Raw genomic sequence first — 21,754 nt, forward strand, 5'->3', positions numbered from 1 at the left:
AAGACAGTGAGGGGATCGCCTGTAGCTTACAGCTCCCTGATGCTGTCTTTGTATATTCTTGTACGCAAGCAGAGTTCCGAGATCTCCTGACAGTTTACTCTGGGTGGTCTTGCTCTAGCGGGGTGGCCGGACTAGATGAACTTCAGAGACCCCTTCCAACCCCTACCACACCGCGACAATCCCGTAGAAAAACCCGCCCTTTCCATCACGGCTTCCCGGCGCCCCCCATCTCTGCCTTCAGCACCGCCCCGCCACACCTAGGGGAAGCTAATCCCGCCCCACCTCGCAGAGAGGAAGCCGCTATTGGCCGGCTGGCTCACGATCGCCGTCAATCAACCCGCGGGTCCCCACTGCGATTGAGCGAGCTCACCTCCATCGGCCAGTCGGGAGGGCCTAAAGGCGTTGCCACGCAGGGCTTTCCACCATAGCAACCGCTTCCTCCTCCGGGCACGGCCGTCGTGACGTCGCAGCGTTTCCGCCCGGCTCGCGCCCTCGCCGCTTCCCTTCCTGTCTGCCGGAGCCCGCGCCGCGCCCAGCATCCGAGGGGAAGCAGCCGTCTGCCGCCGCACCGAGCTCCGCCGCCTGCCGCGTACTGCCGACACCATGGTAGGGAGCCCAGATCCGCTGGGGGAGCGTGCCTTTAGCCTGATCTTCCTCCTCCGCCTTCATCCCCGGGGAAGAGAGTGTGTGTAGGGGTTGATGCCGCCCGCCCGTCGCATTGTGGCCTGCGCTCCGGCTGCACGACAGTATCGCGGCCCCCTTTTCCTTCTCTTTCCCTTCCCTCGGTCCTTTTCTTCGTCTTTGAACCTGAGGCGACGGATCCGTTCTCCTCCCTTCCCCCCCCCCCCCCCCCCCTTCCGCCCCCATCCCGCCATGAGGCGGCGGAAGGTTACTCCCCCGCTTTGAGGCTTTGGAACTGTCCTCTCCCCATCTTCCTCTCCCCACTGTGAGGCGATGGTACGTTCCGTGCCGCACACTGGCGCTAGGGGCAGGCGCGTCCATTCCGTGGCGGGGGGAGGGGGTGGGGGGTGGGTGAAGGGGTAGCGGGGGGAAGGGTGGTGGTGGGCGGCAAGGCGAGCGAGCGAGGCGGGAACAGCCACGGTGGAGGGGGGAGACGAGGAAGACCGGGGGGGGGAGCACGGCACACGGGACGCGGCTGCCGCGGGGTGATGCGCGGCCCCTCCCTGTGCCGCAGGGTGCGGCCGGGAGGGGGTGGTGTCGGTGGCTCGCGCATTCCGCTCCCCACGCCACGGATTGCCTGGGGATGGGGTCGCGGTGGGAGCCTTCCCCGGGGGGGTGCTGCCGCGCTGGGGAGGAAGCGCGGCCTCAGCCGCATCCGCTCCGATGGTCGGCCCCTGTCGGGAGCCATCTTTTCCCCAAAGCCGTGGGGTTTGGGGCCTGGCCTAGAAAAAGACGACGGCGGCGGCACCTTGGCGGAGAGAGGCGGCTGAGACGAGCACCTCCCGTCAGCCCCGGGCCCCGCTTCGCCATCCCCAGTGCGCAGCCTCTCGGGGCCAAGCCGCCCTTAATCAGGCGCAGCTGGAGTCAGCAGTCCTGCGAGCAGACAAAAGAGGGGAAGCAAAACTCGCGGAAGGAAAGCGCTGGTTGTGACAAACACGGAGGGGTGGTGGTGGTGGTGTTTTTCGTTGGGTTTTTTTTTTTTCAGCGGTCGCTTGAAGAAACGAGCATTTTAAGGGAGCTGGGAGGTTTTCTTCTTTTTTTTTTTTTGTCTTGTTTCTCTGCACAGAGAAGATAAAACCTTTCCTGTATTATGTATCAAAGATAATGGCGGAAATAGAGGAAATGCAGAAGTGTATTAAACACGCACACCGACCTGCCTGTGTTCCCTGGCTTCCAATAAAAATCCCTTCGGAACGGGGGCAGAACGGAGCAAACAGCTGTTACCCTTCATGGTGGTTCACTTTCTCTTTGTCTGCCTGCACATTAAAGTTCATATCCCTGTTTAACTCGGGCTACCAAGACACTCAGATTCATAGAATCGTGGCATGATTTGGGTTGGAAGGGACCTTAGAGATCACTTAGTTCCTGCCATGAGCGGGGACACCTTCCACTAGACCAGCCCCATCCAGCTTGGCCTTGAACACCTCCAGGGAGGAGGCATCCACAACCTCCCTGAGCAACCTGTTCCAGTGTCTCACCACTCTCACTCTAAAGAATTTCTTTCTAATCTCTAATCAACTCGATGTGGTCATACAATTCTTGAATTACCCTCCTGGTTTTGCTTGACTCATCCATAAACACACGTCTAGCAACAAACATCCGTCTGCTTTGACACATTTTCCTTGAGTCAAGGGGTTACATAGTGAAGCCTTCACAATAGTATCGTGGAGCAGGCTGCCATGGGGGGGGTGTGGAATCTCCTTCTCTGGAGATATTCAAGATCTGCCTCGGTGTGTTCCTATGTGATCTGCTCTAGGTGATCCTGCGCTGGCAGGGGGGTTGGACTGGGTGATCTTTTGAGGTCCCTTCCAGCCCTTGGTATTTTGTGATTCATTTAACATTCTGTATAGGCCTAGGCAGACAGGATGTGCTACTCATCTCCCTTGTTTCCTCTTAACATCGAAGCATCACCAGCTGATGTGCAGCGTGGAGCAGAGCTAATGGGAGCTGCAGATGAAGCTGCAAAAAAAAAAGTGTCTGACGAGACTTGCAGCTCTTGTTTAAAATAGACTTGTCTGAACAAGCTAGCTACCACCTCTGCAGTATGCAAACCCAAGTTTAGAATGACTACTCAGTGTGTCAGGCTTCATCCTGCTTCCGAATTGGAGAACTCCCCAGTCAGTCAAATATAGTATTGCTCATAGTGACTTTTTGTTTCCTTTTGGAGTAGGGTCTTGTGGCTTCTTAATGATGCTCTCCAGTTGCTTCCAAGGAGCTTGCTTTTGGGCAAAGGGTGTAGGCCTTCTGCCAAAGTACAGTAATGCTAGCAGGAGGGCATCCTTTGGTATCAAAAGAGCATTGGATTTTCTGCCTTGTGGGGTGTTTGTTTTTGTCTTGCCACAAGGTTCAGTTTGTTTGCTGCTGGATTAAATGAGTCCATGGTCTTTGGAGCACCGTGCAAATGATTTTTCCTGGTTGTTAGTCAATGCTGTTCCCAAATCTCTGTAATTACAAGGTACATATGCCTCATATACAAGATGACAGGCTCATGACAATTGGTGGTGTGGGTGTCTGGCATGTTCCCACTTGCCTTGTCAGATATCGCTATCAAGAGGCTCCTGCTGGGAGCAAGGGCTGACCTAAGCAATCTCATGCAGGAGAGCCTGCAGACAGCCAGATCTTGCAAGTAAATGCTGTGCAGAGCCTTTGGCTTGCCTGGCTGTTCAGTATTCATAGCAGTCTCCAAGAAGGATACCTTGGTAACCAGTATCAGGGATGCCCAGAGCAGTCCTTCAAAGCCTGTTTTTAAGGGTGAGGTTTAAGCTGTAAGTTGCTGTAGGTGCCTGGAGGGCTTCAAGAAATTCCTTGCAGACACTTGGGCTTAGAATAGCTGATTTGTGTGCTGAATGCAGTTCTGAGCAGCTTTGCTTTCCTTGAAGATTCCTGTCACGTACCAGCTTACACAGGCATTACCTTAAAAACTCTTTTGACACAGAAGTGAGTACTACCCAATACTTCTGCCCTGCCACTGCCTACCACAGTTCCTGTTTTTCAGCAGTGTTGCTGGGATTGCCTTTTGTGGGTATTGCTGCTTCTCTCTTGGTTATCATCTCGTTATACCTTGTGGCAGCATGGAGAAGGTGATGATTTCTTTGACTGAAAGCTGAACAACATCAATTCAGGGGAAACTTTTCTTTTTTTCCTTTGTACTTGCTTTCTCACCTCTCCTCTTGTCAGTAACCTTTCTTATTGGCAGTGGGGGGGAAAAAGCTGGATAGAGTTTTGTTTCCTTTCCCTACAACTTGTCTCTAAAAAAGGAAAAACCAAACAAAACACACACAGAGAAGCAAAAAAAACCCCAAACAAACAATAAAACCACCAAAAAGAGACCAAATAATGCAAAATAAGAGCCTTCCCTCTGGCTGGCAAGATCTGCCTGCAACTGATAGGCAAATAGCTCTGTACTTCTTGCTGGTTTATGGTGTGCAAATAATGGCCTCTTACACAACAGCAGTAAAAAGGCAGTTGGTTGTATTTCCTACCATGCCTCAGATCCCAGCTGAAGCTTTGGACTTTCAGATGTATAGGCTGCCCCACATCTGTCTGTCCAGCTGTAGGTAGCAGAGAACTGTTGGGATGTCACTGGTGTTCCCACACTGGTGCTGCTGGTCTTTGAGGTGAAGTTAGACAAGTCACTTTGTGCATTACCTCCTTTCCTACTCAGTGGAGGTGGTAATGTCAGATGGGTTTTCTTGACATCTGAAATAACAAAAGCAAAGGAATATCTTTTTTTTAAGCACCCACCTTTTCAGTCAGGTGGTTTGCCATTGCTGACACCTTTGCAGAGGCCTCATTTGGCCATATCTTCTTCCAGCCTATCATAGAATCATGGAGTTGATTCTTTGGAAAGGACCTCCAAGGTCATTTAGTCCAACCATCAACTTAAGACCACCATGGCCATTAAACCATGTCCCCAAGTGCCATGGCCACAAGCTTTTTGAACACCTCCAGGGACAATGACTCCACCACCTCCCTGGGCAGTCTGTTTCCTTTGCTGCAATGAGAAATTCAGCAACCTTCTTGTTCTGATAGATCCTCTCGCAACCAGCTTGGCTTAATTTTCCCTTCAAGCTCTGGGTGCTGGTGATATCTCAGGGTATTGTGTGGCAGTGTAAGGGCCAGCTTTATGAAGGCTGCTGTCCCAGAACACTCAAGCAGTCACAAGCATTTGTCACAGAGATACTATCTATGACACCTTCCTGAGTCAGACAGGAATGCCACGTGGTTCCACAGGCAGTTTTGGTAGGGGATTTTGAAGGCAGATAGGGATGGCATGCCAAGCATAGGGCAGACGAGATGCTTGCTGAAGATACTGAGAACCAAAGCTATGGCAGCAATGTGACTTGCAAGCGTGGGAGCCCTAGCCTTCTCAAAGCTGCCTTAGCAATTAACAAGGTACACTTTAGTAAGTTCTTGGTGTCAAGTTCTCTCCAAATGGGCCATGTTTTTCCAGGAAGCAAGGATGCTCCTTGAGTGGCTACATATATTCTGTGCTGGGCTACACAGTGTATGTGCATGGTGCCCAAAGGAAAAGTCTGCACAAACAACACATGCACCAGTGCAGAGGGCTCTTGGGTTCTGATCACAGGAAAAGAAAACCCACACTGCAAAATTGTCAGTGCTTAAAACCAAATTTAGTCCTTCCAGCTTGTCTTAAGGCACGCTGAGACCTTAGTTTAAAGTCGTCTCGACTGTCTTGCACTTCAGGAGGGAACAAAGGCTTCTCTCAGATAAAACATTTTTACTATTCAAGGAGTTCACAGTGCTTGCTAACAAAAGAGAAGGCACATTGCATCGTTTCAAAGCTGTGTTTCATTGCAGGCTTGCTACAAATCCAGTTTATCAGGCATCTGATGTGTGTCAGCCTGAAGGTAGCTTTCTCTGTCTGAGAATTTTACCGAGAAAGCTTTGGATTATTCTTCCCCTATTTAATTTCAGCTGTGGAGTGCCTGGCAATGGAGGCAAAAGGTCTAAAGCTGTTAGTGGAGGCAGCTGGAGACAGCTCTTTGACTTGGAAGCCTGCTAGGTGGAAGAGCCTCTTGGAGGTGCCCTGTGTAGGGCTGGCATTCTGCTCTCGCTTTGCACTTGAGGCAGGAATGATGGCTTTGTGTAGGGAATAAGAGCCGCTGTGTTACTGCAGCACATGCTGACAAGGCATTTAATGTAACCATTACCTCATGTGCCTGCAGCAGTCTGCATCAAAGTACAATGGAGACACTGGTGCAAGTGCTCCAGAGTCATGGACAAGGCAGCGCTGCCTGTCAGACAACACTGCCTTGGCAATAGCTGCATGGAGGTACTGGGAGAGAGCACAGCTCATTTCATGGTTCCCTCAGAGAAGCTTGGTCTGTCCATTCATGCCTGGCTGTCTCCCTCAGTGTGCTGTACTGGCATCCTTTTCCCATCTGATCCATCTTTTGGTTGGGCATTGGAACAGGCTGCCCAGGGAGCAGGTGGAGTCACTGTCCCTGGGGGTGTTCAAGAAATGTGTGGATGTGGTTTAATGGCTGTGGTGGTCTTATGTGGAAGGTTGTACCTCATGATTGTGGGGGTCTTTTCCATCTGAAGCAATTGTATGATTCTATGAATTGGGTATCTTGCATCCTTGCTGCTGCCTTTCAGTGAGCTTAAGGTTCAACACCTCTAAAACTAGGCTGGCTGCTGGAATGTAGTCTCTGCAGTTGTGCCCCAAGAGTTGTTTCTAGTTGGTGTTGTCTGTTTACAGGTTGGATCTGTCCCCTACAACAGAATGTCAGAGGCTGATTGCCATGTATCTCAAGTTGATCAACATCTGGCTGAAAATGAGCCAGCAGTGTGCTCAGGTGGCCAGGAAGGCCAAGAGCATCCTGCCCTGGCTCAGCAATAGTATGGGCAGCAGCAGTAGAGACATGAGAGTCCCCCTGTACTTAAATACTGGATTCCATTGTGGGGGTCGTGCTAGGAAGACAACAAAGCTGGTGAAGGGTCTGGAGAATAGGTCTGGTGAGGAACAGATGAAGAAACTGGGCTTCTTTAGTCTGGAGAAAAGGAGGCTGAGAGGAGACCTCATTGCTTTCTATGGCTCTGAGAGGAGGTTGTAGTGAGGTGGGAACCTTAATCACTTTCTACAACTTCCTGAAAGGTTGGAGCCAGGTGGTGTTAGACTCTTCTCCCTAATAATAAGTGATGGGACAAAAGGAAATGTCCTCAAGTTGAACCAGGGAAGTTTTAGGTTGGATGTTAGAAGAAAGAACTTCCCTGAAAGGGCTCTCAAAGACTGGAACAGGCTCTTCAGAGAGGTGGTTGAATCCCCATCCCTGGAGGTATTTCAGAAGCACAGATGTGTTGTTGAGGGGCATGGTTTAGCTCCAGCCCTGGTGAAGTTACGTAAGGGTTGGACTCAATGATCTTAAAGGTCTTTTCCAACCAAAACAATTCAGTGTTTCTATGAAGTACCTGCAGCATGTACTGCTCAACCAACAGCCACCCACATTCCAAGCCATAGCTGTGTGCTGGGGGAGGAACACCACCAGGCTGATGATTGTAGTCACGCAGCCTTGGAGACACAATGCACAAAACAAGTGTGCTGTATTGAATCCTTTGAGCAGAGTGAGCCTGGGCCAAGGAGAGAAAATCCAGGCTAACAGATCAACTTCTGTTCTTTCATGAGGGGTAGGTTGGAAACTCCTCAACAGGTTTTCTTCTGCACAAATGGGCAGAGACACAAGAGTGTCAATGGAGGACATGTGGTTATGGCTTTGGCATTTCTTGTTCCAGTGCCCATAACAGTCATCCTGTTGCTGCCCTGTGCAGAAGTACAGAATTGTCAGGGTTGGAAGGGACCTCAAGGATCAGCCAGTTCCAACCCCCCTGCCATGGGCAGGGACACCTCACACTACAGCAGGTTGCTCACAGCCACATCCAGCCTGGCCTTCGAAACCTCCAGGGATTTCCACCACCTGTGCCAGTCTCTCACCACCCTCATGGGGAGGAACGTCTTCCTAACCCAATCTGAATCTACCCACTTGTAGTTTTGTTCCATTCCCCCCAGTCCTATCCCTCCCTGACATCCTGAGAAGTCCCTCCCCAGCTTTCTTGTAGGCCCCCTTCAGATACTGGAAGGCCACAATTGGTCTCTTTGGATGCTTGCATCCACCCTATCAACACAAGCTGCTTAGGGTTTGGGTTGGCCTTTTTGGGGGGTTGTTTTCTTTTTAAGGATATTTATGAAGCCAGTTATGGTGGGTACAAGGCTAGGGTTGAAGAGGGAGTCCTACAGTGGCTTTCAGAAAGATCTAGTTTTGTAATAGGTGCCTCAGGAGTTTGTGGCTTCGTTTCAGCCCATGCTGTGACTCAGCTATAGGGTTTTCTGAGATTGGGGGGGGGGAAATCTGTTTTTCCCTACCAGTCTAATGACTGCTGATGCATTGTGTGATGAATCCATGGCTTGTACAGCAGCTGTGGAAAGGTGCAGCACCAGCTACTAACAGCCTTTTGCTTTGGAAAACTAATTAAAGGGGAAAAAATCCTGGTTTTATCATTGTCCCTTCAGTTTCTGCCTGGTCCCTGTTACCAGCTGCAGTTTCAGAGTGAATTTTGAGTTTCCAGACTTAAATACTCCCAGCATTTTTGGAATCTGAATTGACTTGCCAGCAGTGCTCAGTTTCTTTATAAGGAAACCTCTTGTCTCCTGACTTGGAGACATGTTTGTGGCTATGCAGAAGTACAAGCTCTGAACTGCACTGTTTGCATCAGCCCTCATGCTTCTGGCTCTCTTGCTCTGCTGCAGCCACTGACCTCTTCTTTCAAAGCTAACTCCTTGACAGTGGGAACTGGTGAAGGGTAATTAGTTGTGATCTTGGAGTAACCATCCAGAATTGTCCAATGCAGAGCTAAGTGGATGCTAGTTCAGGCTTTCTGAGCATTGCCTACTTAGAATTTTGAGGGGGTTGTGGCTAAACCCTGAATATTAACCCCTGTTGCCAGCTACTGAGATGCCATGTTAGAAGACAAACCTCTGGGTGGGGGAGGGGAAAGGTTTGTCTTGAGCTCCCTGTGGGTTTGTCCTTAGTGAATGATGCAATAGCAAGAGCTGCACTGTTTGCTTTATTAGGAGAACCTTATATTATTCAAAGCTTTCCCAGAGAGCTCCTGCCTATACCAACCACAGGGACAGGAAGACAAGGACCTTTATTCCTCACTAGTTCTCAGTGGCACTCTGACAAAGTGCAGTCTCTCTGTATGGAGGAGGTGACACAGAGATGAGTCACTTAGAGCTGATGTTTGCACTTTTGCTCAAATTTATCCTGGAATAGGCTTTCCTTGCCTCAGTGGAGATTTGCAGAAGGGTGGCTGCTGTGCAGGCAGCTGAGGCACACTGCCTTACTCCCTGTTCTGCTCTCCCAAAGTAACTGCAAGGGATTCTGGATAGATAACCTACCCCTTATAGACAAGACCCTGCATTGTGAATCCAGAGGGCGCTCCCCTTGTCTTTGAGTGAACCCCTAAAGAATGCTGTTCTACACACTAGAGAGAGCTTCTCTCTCAGATTTGCTGCTTTATGAATCATGGAATTGTTTCAGTTGGAAAAGATGTCTAAGATTGATTCCAACCATCAGCCTAACACCACTGTGGCCATTAAACTGTGTCCCAAAATGCCTAGTGACAGTGACACAACCACCTCCCTGGGCAGCCTGTTCCAATGCCTCGCCACTCTTGCAGGAAAGAAATTTGTTCTAATATCCAGTGTAAACCTCCCCTGCCACAACTTGGGGCCATTTCCTCTAATTCTGTCATTTGATACTAGGGAGAAAAGACTGATCCCCACCTCACTGTAACCTCCTTTCAGGGAGTTGTGGAGAGCCAAAAGCAGAAGATCCTCCCTCAGCCTCCCCCAGACTAAACAACCCCAGCTCCTTCAGCTGCTCCTGTGCTCCAGACCCTTCCCCAGCTTTGTTGCCCTTCTCTGGACACGCTCTAGCACCTCAGTGTCTTTCTTGTAGTGAGATTGTGCTAATTCTGCATGATCAGCATTGGCAAGAGCTAGATTACCAAACTCTATGGTAATGGATTCTGCCAGCTGTGCCACCTCTCTTTATTGGGTAAGCAAATCTGTGCCAGCCAGTAGAATTTACAGGAGAGGTGTCAGAAGGAAGAGGGAAAATCTGGGTTCATCTGAGGTCCTGTGAGGTAGACATTGGTCAAGACCTAGTATTAATATGCATGTGAAGTAGTTGTCCAGTCAGGACCCGGCTCTCAGGAGCAGCTTGTTGGAAAGCTAGCACCAAGCAGTTCCCCTTTGCCAGGGATCTTCCTGGTCTCGGCCCCTGAACTTTGCTGTTCCTTCAGAACCCTTCCACTCTGACCAGGTACAACATTCCCCACAGAATGAATCCACCAAGCACACGTTTTGGAGCTGGGCTGAAGGGAGGAACGCAATTGAAGAGCAACCTTTAGTCTCGTTCCGTCGGCGTATCTCGCACGGCGCCGCAGCTGGCGGGGCGGTGCTGCTGACTGCTCTGGTGACGTGGGGCAGTTTACACAGAGGGAGGAGGCTCATTTTTATAGCTGAGGATATCACTGAATCATCACACACTGGCAGGGTTTGGAAGGGGCCTCTGAAGATCACCTAGTCCAACCCTCCTGCTCTAGCAGGAGCACCCAGAGTAAACCACGCAGCAACCAGCCCAGGTGGGTTTGGAATGCCTCCAGAGAAGGAGACTCCACAAGCTCTCTGGGCAGCCTGGGCCAGTGCTCTGCCACCCTCCAAGTAAAGAAGTTTTTCCTTATACTTACCTCCAGTGTTCCAGTTTGTGTCCATTGCTCCTTGTCCCTCTTCCTGGACACCACTGACCAAAAACCAACATGGAAAGGAGCAGCATCAGAAAGGAATCGCACAGTTCACGCTGCATGCAGCATTTGGAACAGAGAGATCAGTGTTGGACAAGCTTCAGTTTGGTCTTCACTGCTCTGCCCATGATGTCCTCCTTTCCAAGCAGTGTCTCTGCTGGCCTGTGTGGCTTCTTGCATTTGTAGTATTTGCAGTTGCACAGCTGCTTTTGCGCTCTCCAACTTTGCTGTGCTTGCTCTGAGAACAAAACTCAGATACAGCTGCCTCTACCCTGCCTCCTCTTTTTGTTTTTCCTCTCTCTTTTGTTTCATTCCCCCAAAAAAGCAGCAGGAGAGAAAATGCAGTTCAGCCTCTTGTCTTTCTTGCTGAGTCTTATCCTCTTCATTCTGTGCAGCTGCCTTTAACATTAGGTGCGTGATGCTGCAGCTGTACCTCCTCTTGCAGCTGGCACAGGGAGATGCCACTGAGTAACTAGAACTTCCCACCAGACTTCAAGGTGGTGTAGAGGGGGGGAAGTTGATAAGGCATGGAGGAGCTTCTGTGAGGGAGGCACTTCTAACTCAGACCTGCAAGTGGTCCCTTTAAAACACTGAATTCAGAGCAATTTCTGAAAGTCAGCTTGTTGAGATGCAAAAGCTTCCCCCACAGTGTCAGTGACCCCCCACATCTCTCTCAATCTCTAAACCAGGTCCATGTGGCAAGCAGGGAGTCTGGAGGTGGTTTACTTCTGTTACTGAAGTTCTGCTAGCAAACATTGTAGGAGACTTGGAAGCAAAGATCCATTAGGACACTAAAGTCTGTGAGGGTAACAAAATAAGCTGCTGTAATGGCAAAGGATCTGCTGCATCTGACTCTGCAGAGGACAAGGGGTGGACACTCCTGTGAAACTGCCCCAAAGCCATGTCCTAATCTGCAGTAGGATTGTGCCTTCTTTGGAATGGCTTTGGTTTGGCAGCTCGCTATGGGCAGCGTCAAGACTCCACATTCTTTGCTGGGCTTGGAAAGCACGGCGCCTGCAGCCTTCTCCAGGGAGACTCAGGCCACTGGTGACTTGCTGGGATTGGTTGCCTTCCAGCCTCAGGTGTGAAGCAGCGCAGCGAGGTAGCTGTGCAGCCCTAAAGCTCTTTGCTGTTGTCTCTGCAGGCATCTGGAGTACAAGTGGCCGATGAGGTGTGCCGTATCTTCTACGACATGAAAGTGCGGAAGTGCTCCACGCCTGAGGAAATCAAGAAGAGGAAGAAGGCTGTCATCTTCTGCCTCAGTCCAGACAAAAAGTGCATTATTGTGGAAGAAGGCAAAGAGATTCTGGTGGGAGACGTCGGGGTGACAGTTACCGACCCTTTCAAGCACTTTGTGCAGATGCTTCCGGAGAAGGATTGCCGCTATGCCTTGTATGATGCAAGCTTCGAGACCAAGGAGTCCAAAAAAGAAGAGCTGATGTTTTTCTTGTGGTAAGCCACCTTCCCAACTCCCTCATTCCTTACAGGCAGCTCCAGGCACCCTGGCTGAGGTGATGGGAGCATTTGTGCTGTCCAGGCTGGCCGAGCGAGCAGCCCCGTGCCGGCAGTCTAAGCCCTGAGCTGTTTGGGTTGTTCATAACCAGTAGGATCCTTTCCTGTCCATGCTGGATAATAAATACCACTTAACTGCACTCTTCCACCAGGGCACCAGAACAAGCACCTCTCAAAAGTAAGATGATCTACGCAAGCTCCAAGGATGCAATCAAAAAGAAGTTTCAAGGTATGTAATTGAGCCAACAGTCCTGGCTGTGCCGTGCCCTGGGAATGCCTGCACAGCAAGGCTTAACCCTTGGCTAATTGGTTTGAGTTGTTTGTTCTGGCTGGGGTTTTTTTGAAGATACTAGTTAGAGATGAGACCTTCCTGGATTAAATGCCCTGTGACCAGAGCTAAAACAAGCACTGGCTTGAAATTTCCACAGTCTGACTCTAGAATGGTGCTCAGGACAAGAGCAGGCTTGGCAGTGCGTGATAGCAGAGCTGTTGTGGTCAGGGCAGCACAGCTGCACCAAACAGGCTGGAAACCAGGGCACACCTAATGGCAGAAGACCTCCAGCCCTGTGTCTAGACACAATCCATCCTCTCTTTAAGAGTGCTGTAGTAGTAGTAATTACCAATTCACTTCATCTCTGAGATGCAGGAGTGATTACTTATTCCACAAGGCCTCTCCAAGGGGGGAACCAAAGTTCTGTCCAGCCTGCCAGGAGCTGGCCAACGATGGCCAACCTTGCTGCAGCAAGGATTCAGAACGTTCATGCTGAGCGGGTCACTGTGCTGGAGCCAGCTTAGCACTGGCCCCAGCTTCAGTTCCTCATGCTGCACTTTGGCCAAGAATCTGGGGAGCGTGCAAGACTGACAGGATCACTGTGCAGCACCGCCAGCCTTCACAGGACAGCCTGCTTAGCAGCTTGGTGCCACCCAGGGGGACTCTGTGTGCACATGTGGAAGTTCACTAAAAGGGGGGAAAAAATGGAATCCTGAAGAGTTTACTTTCCTCCATCTGAGACAGGTTTGGGTTGGGTTCCTTGCCCTCCAAAAAAAAAGAGAAACCACAGGCTCACAGGATGTTAGCAGTTGGAAGGGACCACTGAGTCCAACCCCCCTGCCAGAGCAGGACCACAGAATCTAGCACAGGTCACACAGGAACACATCCAGGTGGGGCTGGAAAGTCTCCAGAGGAGGAGACTGGTCTTAGACCAGCAAAGTCTTTCTGCTCTTTGCACCTCAGGTTGTCACTCTGACTCCTTCAGCCACCCTTCCAGAGCTGAGCTGGCAGCCTAGTCACTAGTCAGGCTCAGGGGAGACCTTATTGCTCTCTCCAACTACCTGAAGGGAGGTTGTAGCCAGCTGGGGGTTGGTCTCTGCTCCCAGGCAACCAGCACCAGAACAAGAGGAGACAGTCTCAAGCTGTGCAGGGGGAAGTTTAGGCTTGATCTTAGTTCTTCACAGAAAGAGAGATTGGAATGTGCTGCTCAGGGAGGTGGTGGGGTTGACAACCCTGGAAGTGTTTCAGGAAAGCCTGGATGAGACACTTTGTGCCATGGTCTAGTTGATTATATAGGGTTGTGGGATTGGTTGGACTTGATCTTGGAGGTCACTTGCAACCTGGTTGATGCTGTGATTCTAATGTGTTCATGTGCAGCTCCCTCAGCTGCCATATCGAGGGTAGCACTAGAAATGAGAGCTGGGCAGTGAAAGGGCTAACAGCCTGAGCACTGATCTAGAGACAGCTTCCTCCCTGGTGTTTCTCTGTTGCTGTTCAGCGTGGAGCTTCCTCCCTGGTGTTTCTCTGTTGCTGTTCAGTGTGGAGCCAGATGTCTGCTGTGACCTCTCGGGGTTGGGGGAGACCCATCCAAATCCCTAAGGCAGGGCTTTCCCTGCTCGAGCACCTGGATCGCCTCTTCTAATATGACTACCAAGCGTGTTCCTTTTGATGACCAGCACCTCCAAATGCTGCTTTATTGAGTGTTTTGCCTCTTTTTTTAGGCATAAAGCATGAATGCCAAGCAAATGGGCCAGAGGACCTCAACCGAGCTTGCATTGCCGAGAAGCTAGGAGGCTCCCTAGTCGTAGCTTTTGAAGGAAGTCCCGTGTAGATGTCATACAGTGCCACAACTCTACAAGCATTCCATGTTTTAATATATCAGTCATGTACAACAACCATTCTAGGCAAGGGTTTCACTAACTGTAGGGAAGCTGTCTTGTAGAATAAAAAACAAAACAAAAGTAGATTTTTGGAGATGTAGCTCGTTCTGTACAAATGACCCTAAATAAACCGAATCGAAGGAGTTTTCTTGGTGTATGAATATTTGCATTGGTTCTCCAGCCCAATCTTGTCCCCCTCCCCTCCTTGGCTTAACATCAGAGCTCTTCCATTCGATCCAATGCAGCAGTGTTATCGTGGGCTGAAAGGCTGGGGGGGGGGGAAGGTACCAACAACCTCCTTCCTGGCTTTTTTTGTTCTCCTTAGTCTAAAGTGTAAGACAAATCAGTCTCTTGGAGGCTCCTGGCCTCAAACTGCCAAACTCCTGAAAACTTTTCCTCTTGTAACTCTTTGAAATCCAAAAGACTTCCTCTTGTAACTGTTTGAAGTCCAAAAGACTTCCCAAACCTTGTAGTTAAAAGCTAGGCTTAAAGCAACCTGTTGTTGGCACCAAAACTTTTAGGTTAAGATTCTTAGTGCTTGCAGTTGGCAGCAGTTGGCAGTACTAACAAAGGCTAATTCTGAGGTTAGAGGTAAAATAGACAACACTTCCTTCTGGAGGGACAGTCCTAAATCCACTCTTCTGTTGGAAACTTCACACAGTGCAGTAATAATAATTAAAGGTTCACTTGTTCTGTAGGCTCCATTTTTATCCTTCTGAGTCTTTTTTTTTTCCCCCCTCCTTATGAAGTGTCTTGAGGTCTCTTCCCAGCCTGAGTGATTCTATACAAAACTGCTTTTCTGTTGACCTTTAAGTTGCACTTAGAAGTTCCTTAGTTCCTTTCCTACCTACACTTAACTAGCAGCTGGGATGCTTCTGAAGCTTTTACAAAGGCAGATGCTTGTGTCAGAACTCTCCTGGTTAGGGGCTAGCACAGCAAGAAGTCAACCACCCCTCCCAAAGTGGTGTTCTCAGCCCCCCCACTCCCCCAGTCTATGGTCACTTGGTCCATTTGTCCATCCTTGCTATTGGTTTGATTTGAGTCCAACCAAGCAGCCTGACTAATCTGCCTTGAGCTGGGCTTTTTTTGGTTTAACTTCTCTTTTGCTTTTGGTCTGTTGGCTTCTTTAATCCTGTAGAAATGCATGGAAAAATAATTCACCTACTAGAGAATTTGACCTGAAATGCCTTTTGTATGGGATGGGGAGTGTGTGTGTTTGGGTGGGAGGGGGGTGGGAGGGCGGGGTGGGGGGGGTGGGTCAGAAACCATTCCTGTGCCAGCTACAGAGATCTTCAAAACACAACAAACCAACCAACAACAAAACCACCACCAAACCAAACCAGAAAGGCTTCCATGTTTCACCAGTGGTTGATTAAAGCTGTTTCCTTTTGTGTAATGTGTACATGGGAGTTGCATAGAGTTTTCCTGTATGTCTGTAGAGAAAAAAAAAAGACAAAAAAAATCAAACAACAACAACAACAAAAGATCCAAACCCTTAGCCTCCAGTGCATTACTGTGATGTGTTCTGTGCGTGCCAAATGCAGCCTCAATAAATGGGGTTTCCCTCCCCTGGTCCGCTGACTGGTTCCTCTCCAAGCCCTCCTCTCCAGGAGGCTGGGGGTGGGTGCTGCTGGCTGGGCTGTGCTCAGGGAGCTGCTACACCCTCCCACAGTGAGGGGGGAGAAAAGATTTGGGGGGTGGAGGGGAGTGGGGAGGGTGTGAAGCAGGCTGCAAGAAAGACCTGGGGGGTCATGTGCGTTCCCTCCTTGGCTCTGCAGGACAACTGCCAGCCCTGCTGCTGCAGGCTCTGGCTCCCTCACAGCATCTGCTCTCTGCCTTGTAGGTTTTGGAGCCACGTTTCCAGGGCTTGGGGAAGCTTCCTTAGAATCAGAAATGGTTTGGGTTAGAAGGGACCTTAAAGATCACCTAGTACCACCTGCCCCCCGCTTCCTCCATGGGTACTGGATCAGGTTGCTCAAGGCCTTGTCCAGCCTGGCTTTGAATACTTCCAGGGAGGAGGCATCCACAGCCTCCCTGGGCAACCTGTTCCAGTGTCTCACCACCCTCACTGCAAAGCTTTTCTTCCTAATCTCCCCTCTTCCACCTTCAATCCATTCCCCCTCCTCACTACAAGCCCTGGTAAAAAGTCCTTCCCCAGCTTTCTTGTAGGCCCCTTTCCAGGTACTGGAAGGCCATTAGAAGGTCCCCTTGGAGCCTTCTCCAGGCTGAACAGCCCCAACTCATAACCCAAACATCTCTTTGCAGTCTGAGCAGGAGGAAGGCAGCAGACATTTTGTGCTGCTTCCCCTGTGAGCACTGAGGGAGCTTTCTCTGGCCAGCTTGTTGATGCCCAGGCAGGGACAGACTGTCCCTTCCTCTAAGCTCCTGCCAGATGTTCAGGGACAGAAGAAATCTCTCCTGTCCCTGTGGCTCCTGAGCAGGGCACTCTGCTGGTTTCCCAGAGGCCAGGGAAAGAATGGGTGGTTACCTAACCCAGTCTGTGCCCTCTCTGCCCATGGTGCCTGGTTAAAACCTTAATTAAAGGCAGGCATTGGCTCCTTGCTCCAACTTGGCACCCACACAGGTCACAGGGTTGGGAGCACAAGGGGTTTTCTGAGCAGAGAGATCCACCAGAGCAAAGCTTTCTGGGATTGAGGCAAGCAAAGCAGCCTGGTTTCTGCCAGGGCTTTTTGCTTGTTTCCATCAGCTCCTGAGCTGGCCCATGCTGGATGCTCATGATACAATAAAGGGTAAAAAAGAGGACCCTGGAAACTACTGACCTGGCAGCCTCACCTCTGTGCCTGGGGAGAGCATGGAACAGATCCTCCTGGAACACCTGAAGGACAGGGAGGTGATTGGAGACTGCCAGCATGGCTTCACCAAGGGCAAGTCCTGCCTCACCAACCTGGTGGCTTTCCACAATGGAGTGACTACATCAGTGGACAAGGGAAGACCAACAGATGGCATCTGGCTGGACTTCTGTAAAGCCTTTGACACAGTCCCCCATAACATCCTCCTCTCTGAACTGGAGAGGTATGGCTTAGCTGGGTGGACAGTATAAGGAGTTGGCTGGACAGTCATGTCCAACAGCTCAATGTCCACATGGAGATGGGTGACAAGAGGTGGCCCCCAAGGGTCTGTACTGGGACCAGCGCTGTTGAATAGCTTCATCAATGACATGCACAAGGAGACTGAGTGACTCTCAGCAGGTTTGCTGATGACACCAAGCTGAGTGGTGGTGTTGATCTATGAAGGACAAGATGTCATCCAGAGGGACCTGGCCAGGCTGAGGAGGTGGGGTGAGGAGAAACTCATGAGGTTCAAAGTGCAAGGTCCTGCACCTAGGTTTGGGCAATCCCTGATGCCAGTGCCCGCTGGGGGATGATGAGATTGAGAGCAGCCCTACAGAAAAGGACTTGGGGGGGTGTTTGTGGATGAGAATCTGGACACAAGCCAGCAGTGTATACCTGCAGTCCAGAGGGCCAATGGCATCCTGAGCTACACTAAAATAAGCTTGGCCAGCAGAGAGAAGTGACTTCTGCCACTGTGCTCTCCTCCATTGAGACCTCACCTGGAGTACTGTGTCCAGCTCTGGAGCCCTCAATACAGGAGGGACAGAGACCTGATGGAGTGAGTCCAGAGGAGGGCCATGGAAATGCTCAGGGGGTTGGAGCAGCTCTGCTATGAGGACAGGCTGAGGGAGCTGGGGGTGTGCAGCCTGGAGAAGACTCCAGGGAGACCTAATGACCTTCCAGTACCTTTCAGGGGGCTACAAGAAGGATGGAGAGAGACTGTTTACAAAGGCCTGTAGTGAACAGGACAAGGGGCAGATTTATATTGGATGTTAGGAACAGGTTCCTTACCAGGAGGATAGTGGAACACTGGAACAGGTTGCCCAGGGAGGTGGTTGGGGCCCCATCCCTGGAGATATTCAAGGTGAGGCTGGACAGGGCTCTGGGCAGCCTGTTATAATGGAGGATGTCCCTGCTGACTGCAGGGGGGTTGGACTGGATGACCTTTGGAGGTCCCTTCAAACCGTTCTATGATCATTGTCATAAACAGCTCCTCCTTGCCTGAATGGCTGCAGTCCTGGTTGCTGTCCAAAGTCCAGGTTGAGATAAGGAAGCTGGAGTGACACAGCAGGAGTGGTGCTGCCTGAACAAACAAAGGGAACTCCCAGCCATGATCCAGCTAATAACTGCTGCCTCCAGGCATATCAGCCAGCCCAGGTCACACTGTAGTGGACTTCTGCCTGGGATTTCCTTCCTTGGTTGGAAGATGGAGCAAGAGAACCCTACAAATAGGGAAGGATGTTAGCCCTGGAAGGCAGGAGGGTATTTCCCACAAGATGAAAGCCTTTGCTGGACCAAGGACTTGGGTACAAAGTGTCTTAGTCCCAGGACTTTGACAGATGAGAGATCCCAGGTGGCACTTTGAGCCCTGGTTAGGTGTGGCCTCACACCTTAAGCTGGCTTGGACAGGCTTTGGCTGCTTTTAAGTCCTTCACACCAAGTCCTCTCTGGAAAGATCCTGCACTCCAGGGCTGCCAGTAACTGTTAACCATCAGAGCTCTAATGAGTCAGGCTTGCCCATGCCATGGAGTTAAGTGGGCTGAACCTCACCACCTCCTGAGGTTGGTTGTGCTCCTGCAGTGGGAGGGGATTAAAAACAACACCCAGGGAAATATTTCCTCTTGTGACTGCTGGAAGCCTTCTCAGTTAAGGTTTCTCCTGCAAGGCCTGAATATGCAAGGCAAGGAAGAGACACAAGATGAGGAACACTTCCTAGGGCTTGGCCAGCTGCTGGGCAGACCCTAACAGGACTACAGCAAGTGGATGGGAGGTTGCCCGTGAGCCAGCAATGTGCTCTTGTGGCCAGGAAGGCCAATGGTATCCTGGGGTGGGTTAGAAGGGCTGTGGTCAGTAGGTGGAGAGAGGTTCTCTTCCCTGTCTGCTCTGCCCTGGTGAGGCTGCATCTGGAATATTGTGTCTAGTTCTGGGCCCCTCAGTTCAAGAAGAACCTCAGGAAACTGCTTGAAAAGATCCAGTACAGAGGTATAAAGATGATGCAGGGAGTGGAACATCTTCCTTAGGAGAGACTGAGGGAGCTGGGACTCTTTAGCTTGGAAACAGGAGCCCGAGAGGTGACCTCATTCATGTTGATAAACATGTAAAGGTGAGTGCCAGGAGGCTGGAGCCAGGCTCTGCTTGGTGATGCCCAGTGACAGGACAAGGGGCAGTGGGTGGAAGCTGAAGGCATAGGAACCTCCATGGAAACAGGAGGAAGAATTATTTCACAGTGAGGGTGACAGAGCACTGGAACAGGCTGCCCAGGGGGACTCCCTCTCTGGAGACACTGAAGACCCACCTGGATTAGATCCTATGTGACCTGCTCTAAGTGATCCTGCTCTGGCAGGAGGGTTGGACTGGATGATCTCTCGAGGTCCCTTTCAACCCCTAACATTCTGTGATTCTGTGAAGAAAAAGGCGAAGGCTGCTGATCCTAGCTGCCTTGAGCCACAAGCCAGCAGCAGGGATTGCCTGGGGAAAAGGAGAGCAGGCTCAGCCAAGCGCGGCCCGCCCCGGGGCTGTGCCTTGTGAAATCCCCGCCAGGCCCGGGGGAGCAGGGGCTGGCCGCTCCGAGGCGCAGCCTCTCCCTCGCCCCAGCAGGCGGCTTGCTGCTGGCACTGCGCGCTGGGGGCGGGAAGGGACCTCCGCAGATCATCTCGTCCAGCTCCCCTGCTGGAGCAGGGGCACCCAGAGCGAATCGCACAGGATCACAACGTGCAGACGGCTTGGGAACGCTTTCGGAGGAGACTCCACAACCTCTCTGGACAGCCCGGTCCAGCGCTCTGCCACCCTCACAGCAGAGCCCTTTTTCCTTAGGTGAAACCTGCCTTCTGCTTTGTCCCCACTGCCCCCTATCCTGTCACTGGGCACCACTGAAAAGAGCCAAGCGCCCTCCCTCTCCACCTCCCCCCTTCAGATACGTCCCCGTGCTGGGGACACCGAATCTGCACTGGTGCAGCTCTCTGGAGCCCCAGCAGAGCCCAACTGCTCCACTAGCAGATGTGGGATGTGGGACCACCAGCCCTCCCTCCTCGGGCTGGTTGGTTTGGGGGCTCAGCTGTTAAGGGGGGGAGGAAAAGGAGGGAAAGAAAAAGGAGGGAAAGAAAAAGGAGGGAAAGAAAAAGGAGGGAAAGAAAAAGGAGGGAAAGAAAAAGGAGGGAAAGAAAAAGGAGGGAAAGAAAAAGGAGGGAAAGAAAAAGGAGGGAAAGAAAAAGGAGGGAAAGAAAAAGGAGGGAAAGAAAAAGGAGGGAAAGAAAAAGGAGGGAAAGAAAAAGGAGGGAAAGAAAAAGGAGGGAAAGAAAAAGGAGGGAAAGAAAAAGGAGGGAAAGAAAAAGGAGGGAAAGAAAAAGGAGGGAAAGAAAAAGGAGGGAAAGAAAAAGGAGGGAAAGAAAAAGGAGGGAAAGAAAAAGGAGGGAAAGAAAAAGGAGGGAAAGAAAAAGGAGGGAAAGAAAAAGGAGGGAAAGAAAAAGGAGGGAAAGAAAAAGGAGGGAAAGAAAAAGGAACAAAAAAAGAAGGAAGAAAAGAGCTCACATCAAAAGGAACCATTCTTGCAGAAGCCAAACCCCTGAAAACCCCAAAAGGATTTCATCACACCCCTGCTGCCTGCCTGCTGCTCTGGGGCACTTCCTGCATGTGGCTCTTTGGGCACGGTGGACACCCTGGAGGACTCAAGAGCTCACTGCAGCCTGGGGGTTGTGTGGTAAAACGCAGGCACTGCCTCACTTTTGGGGACCCTAAAACCTGAAAAGCAAAGCCTGCTGCTCCACTGCAAGGGGCTGACAGCATGGAGCTTGGTTCAGGAGGTCCTTCCTCCCCGTGGCTGTCTTCCTTGCAGCTCAGCAAGGTGCTGAGCCCATTTCTGCAGTGAGCATGGATGGGCTCAGCACCCATCTGCTGCATGCAGCAAGCCTCAGGCCTGATGCAGCAAGTCCTGGGTGCAGCAAGCCTCAGAGGCAGCACCCAGCTTTCTCTGGACAACCTATTCAGAATTACCCAGGTTGGAAAAGACCTTTAAGATCATCAAGTCCAACCTCTCACCCAGCACCATCTAATCAACTACACCATGGCACCAAGTGCCTCATCCAGGCTCTTTTTAAGCACTTCCAGGGATGGTAACTCCACCACCTCCCTGGGCAGCACATCCCGATGGCCAAGCTCTCTTTCCTGTGAAGGATTTCTTCCTAACATCCAGCCTGTTCAGGATCTGCAGGGTCCTTTCTTCAGTGACCCCCAAAGACCTCCTTTGCCTGCAAAAAAACCTCAAGACAAAAAACCAAACCAACAAAAAAAAAAACCCAAACAAAAGAACAAACCAAAACTACAAACAAACAAACAAACAATAAAACCACAACAAAAGAAGAAGAAGAAGAAGAATCAGCAGGAGAAAGAAGCAAGGAGCAGCTCTTTTCACTACATCATTTTAATCTCATCACCACCCAGAAACAGACCAAAAGGCTAGGTGTCAAGAGCCACTCAGCAGAGAGAGGCTTTCCTTCCATCTTGGGCCTTCACTT

At 50.8% G+C, this 21,754-nt stretch overlaps 1 protein-coding gene across 1 annotated transcript; it reads left to right on the forward strand.

Moving 5' to 3' along the window:
* Positions 1-463: 463 nt before the first annotated feature.
* DSTN (destrin, actin depolymerizing factor) lies at positions 464-15,391 on the forward strand. Its single transcript, XM_054170965.1, has 4 exons — positions 464-606; positions 11,654-11,961; positions 12,174-12,250; positions 14,014-15,391. The coding sequence occupies exons 1-4, from the start codon at positions 604-606 to the stop codon at positions 14,121-14,123; spliced, it is 498 nt and encodes a 165-aa protein (XP_054026940.1). The 5' UTR covers positions 464-603; the 3' UTR covers positions 14,124-15,391.
* The last annotated feature ends 6,363 nt before the right edge of the window (positions 15,392-21,754 follow it).

The sequence above is a fragment of the Dryobates pubescens genome, chromosome 2 (genome assembly GCF_014839835.1).
Source record: "Dryobates pubescens isolate bDryPub1 chromosome 2, bDryPub1.pri, whole genome shotgun sequence".
In the NCBI taxonomy this organism is placed as follows: domain Eukaryota; kingdom Metazoa; phylum Chordata; class Aves; order Piciformes; family Picidae; genus Dryobates; species Dryobates pubescens.

What these genes read in the sequence shown, in the direction of transcription:
- DSTN (XM_054170965.1), top strand. An exon ending in GAGCTGATGTTTTTCTTGTG is followed by an intron (nt 11,962 to 12,173) that starts GTAAGCCACCTT and finishes CTCTTCCACCAG; the next exon opens with GGCACCAGAACAAGCACCTC. An exon ending in AATCAAAAAGAAGTTTCAAG is followed by an intron (nt 12,251 to 14,013) that starts GTATGTAATTGA and finishes CTCTTTTTTTAG; the next exon opens with GCATAAAGCATGAATGCCAA.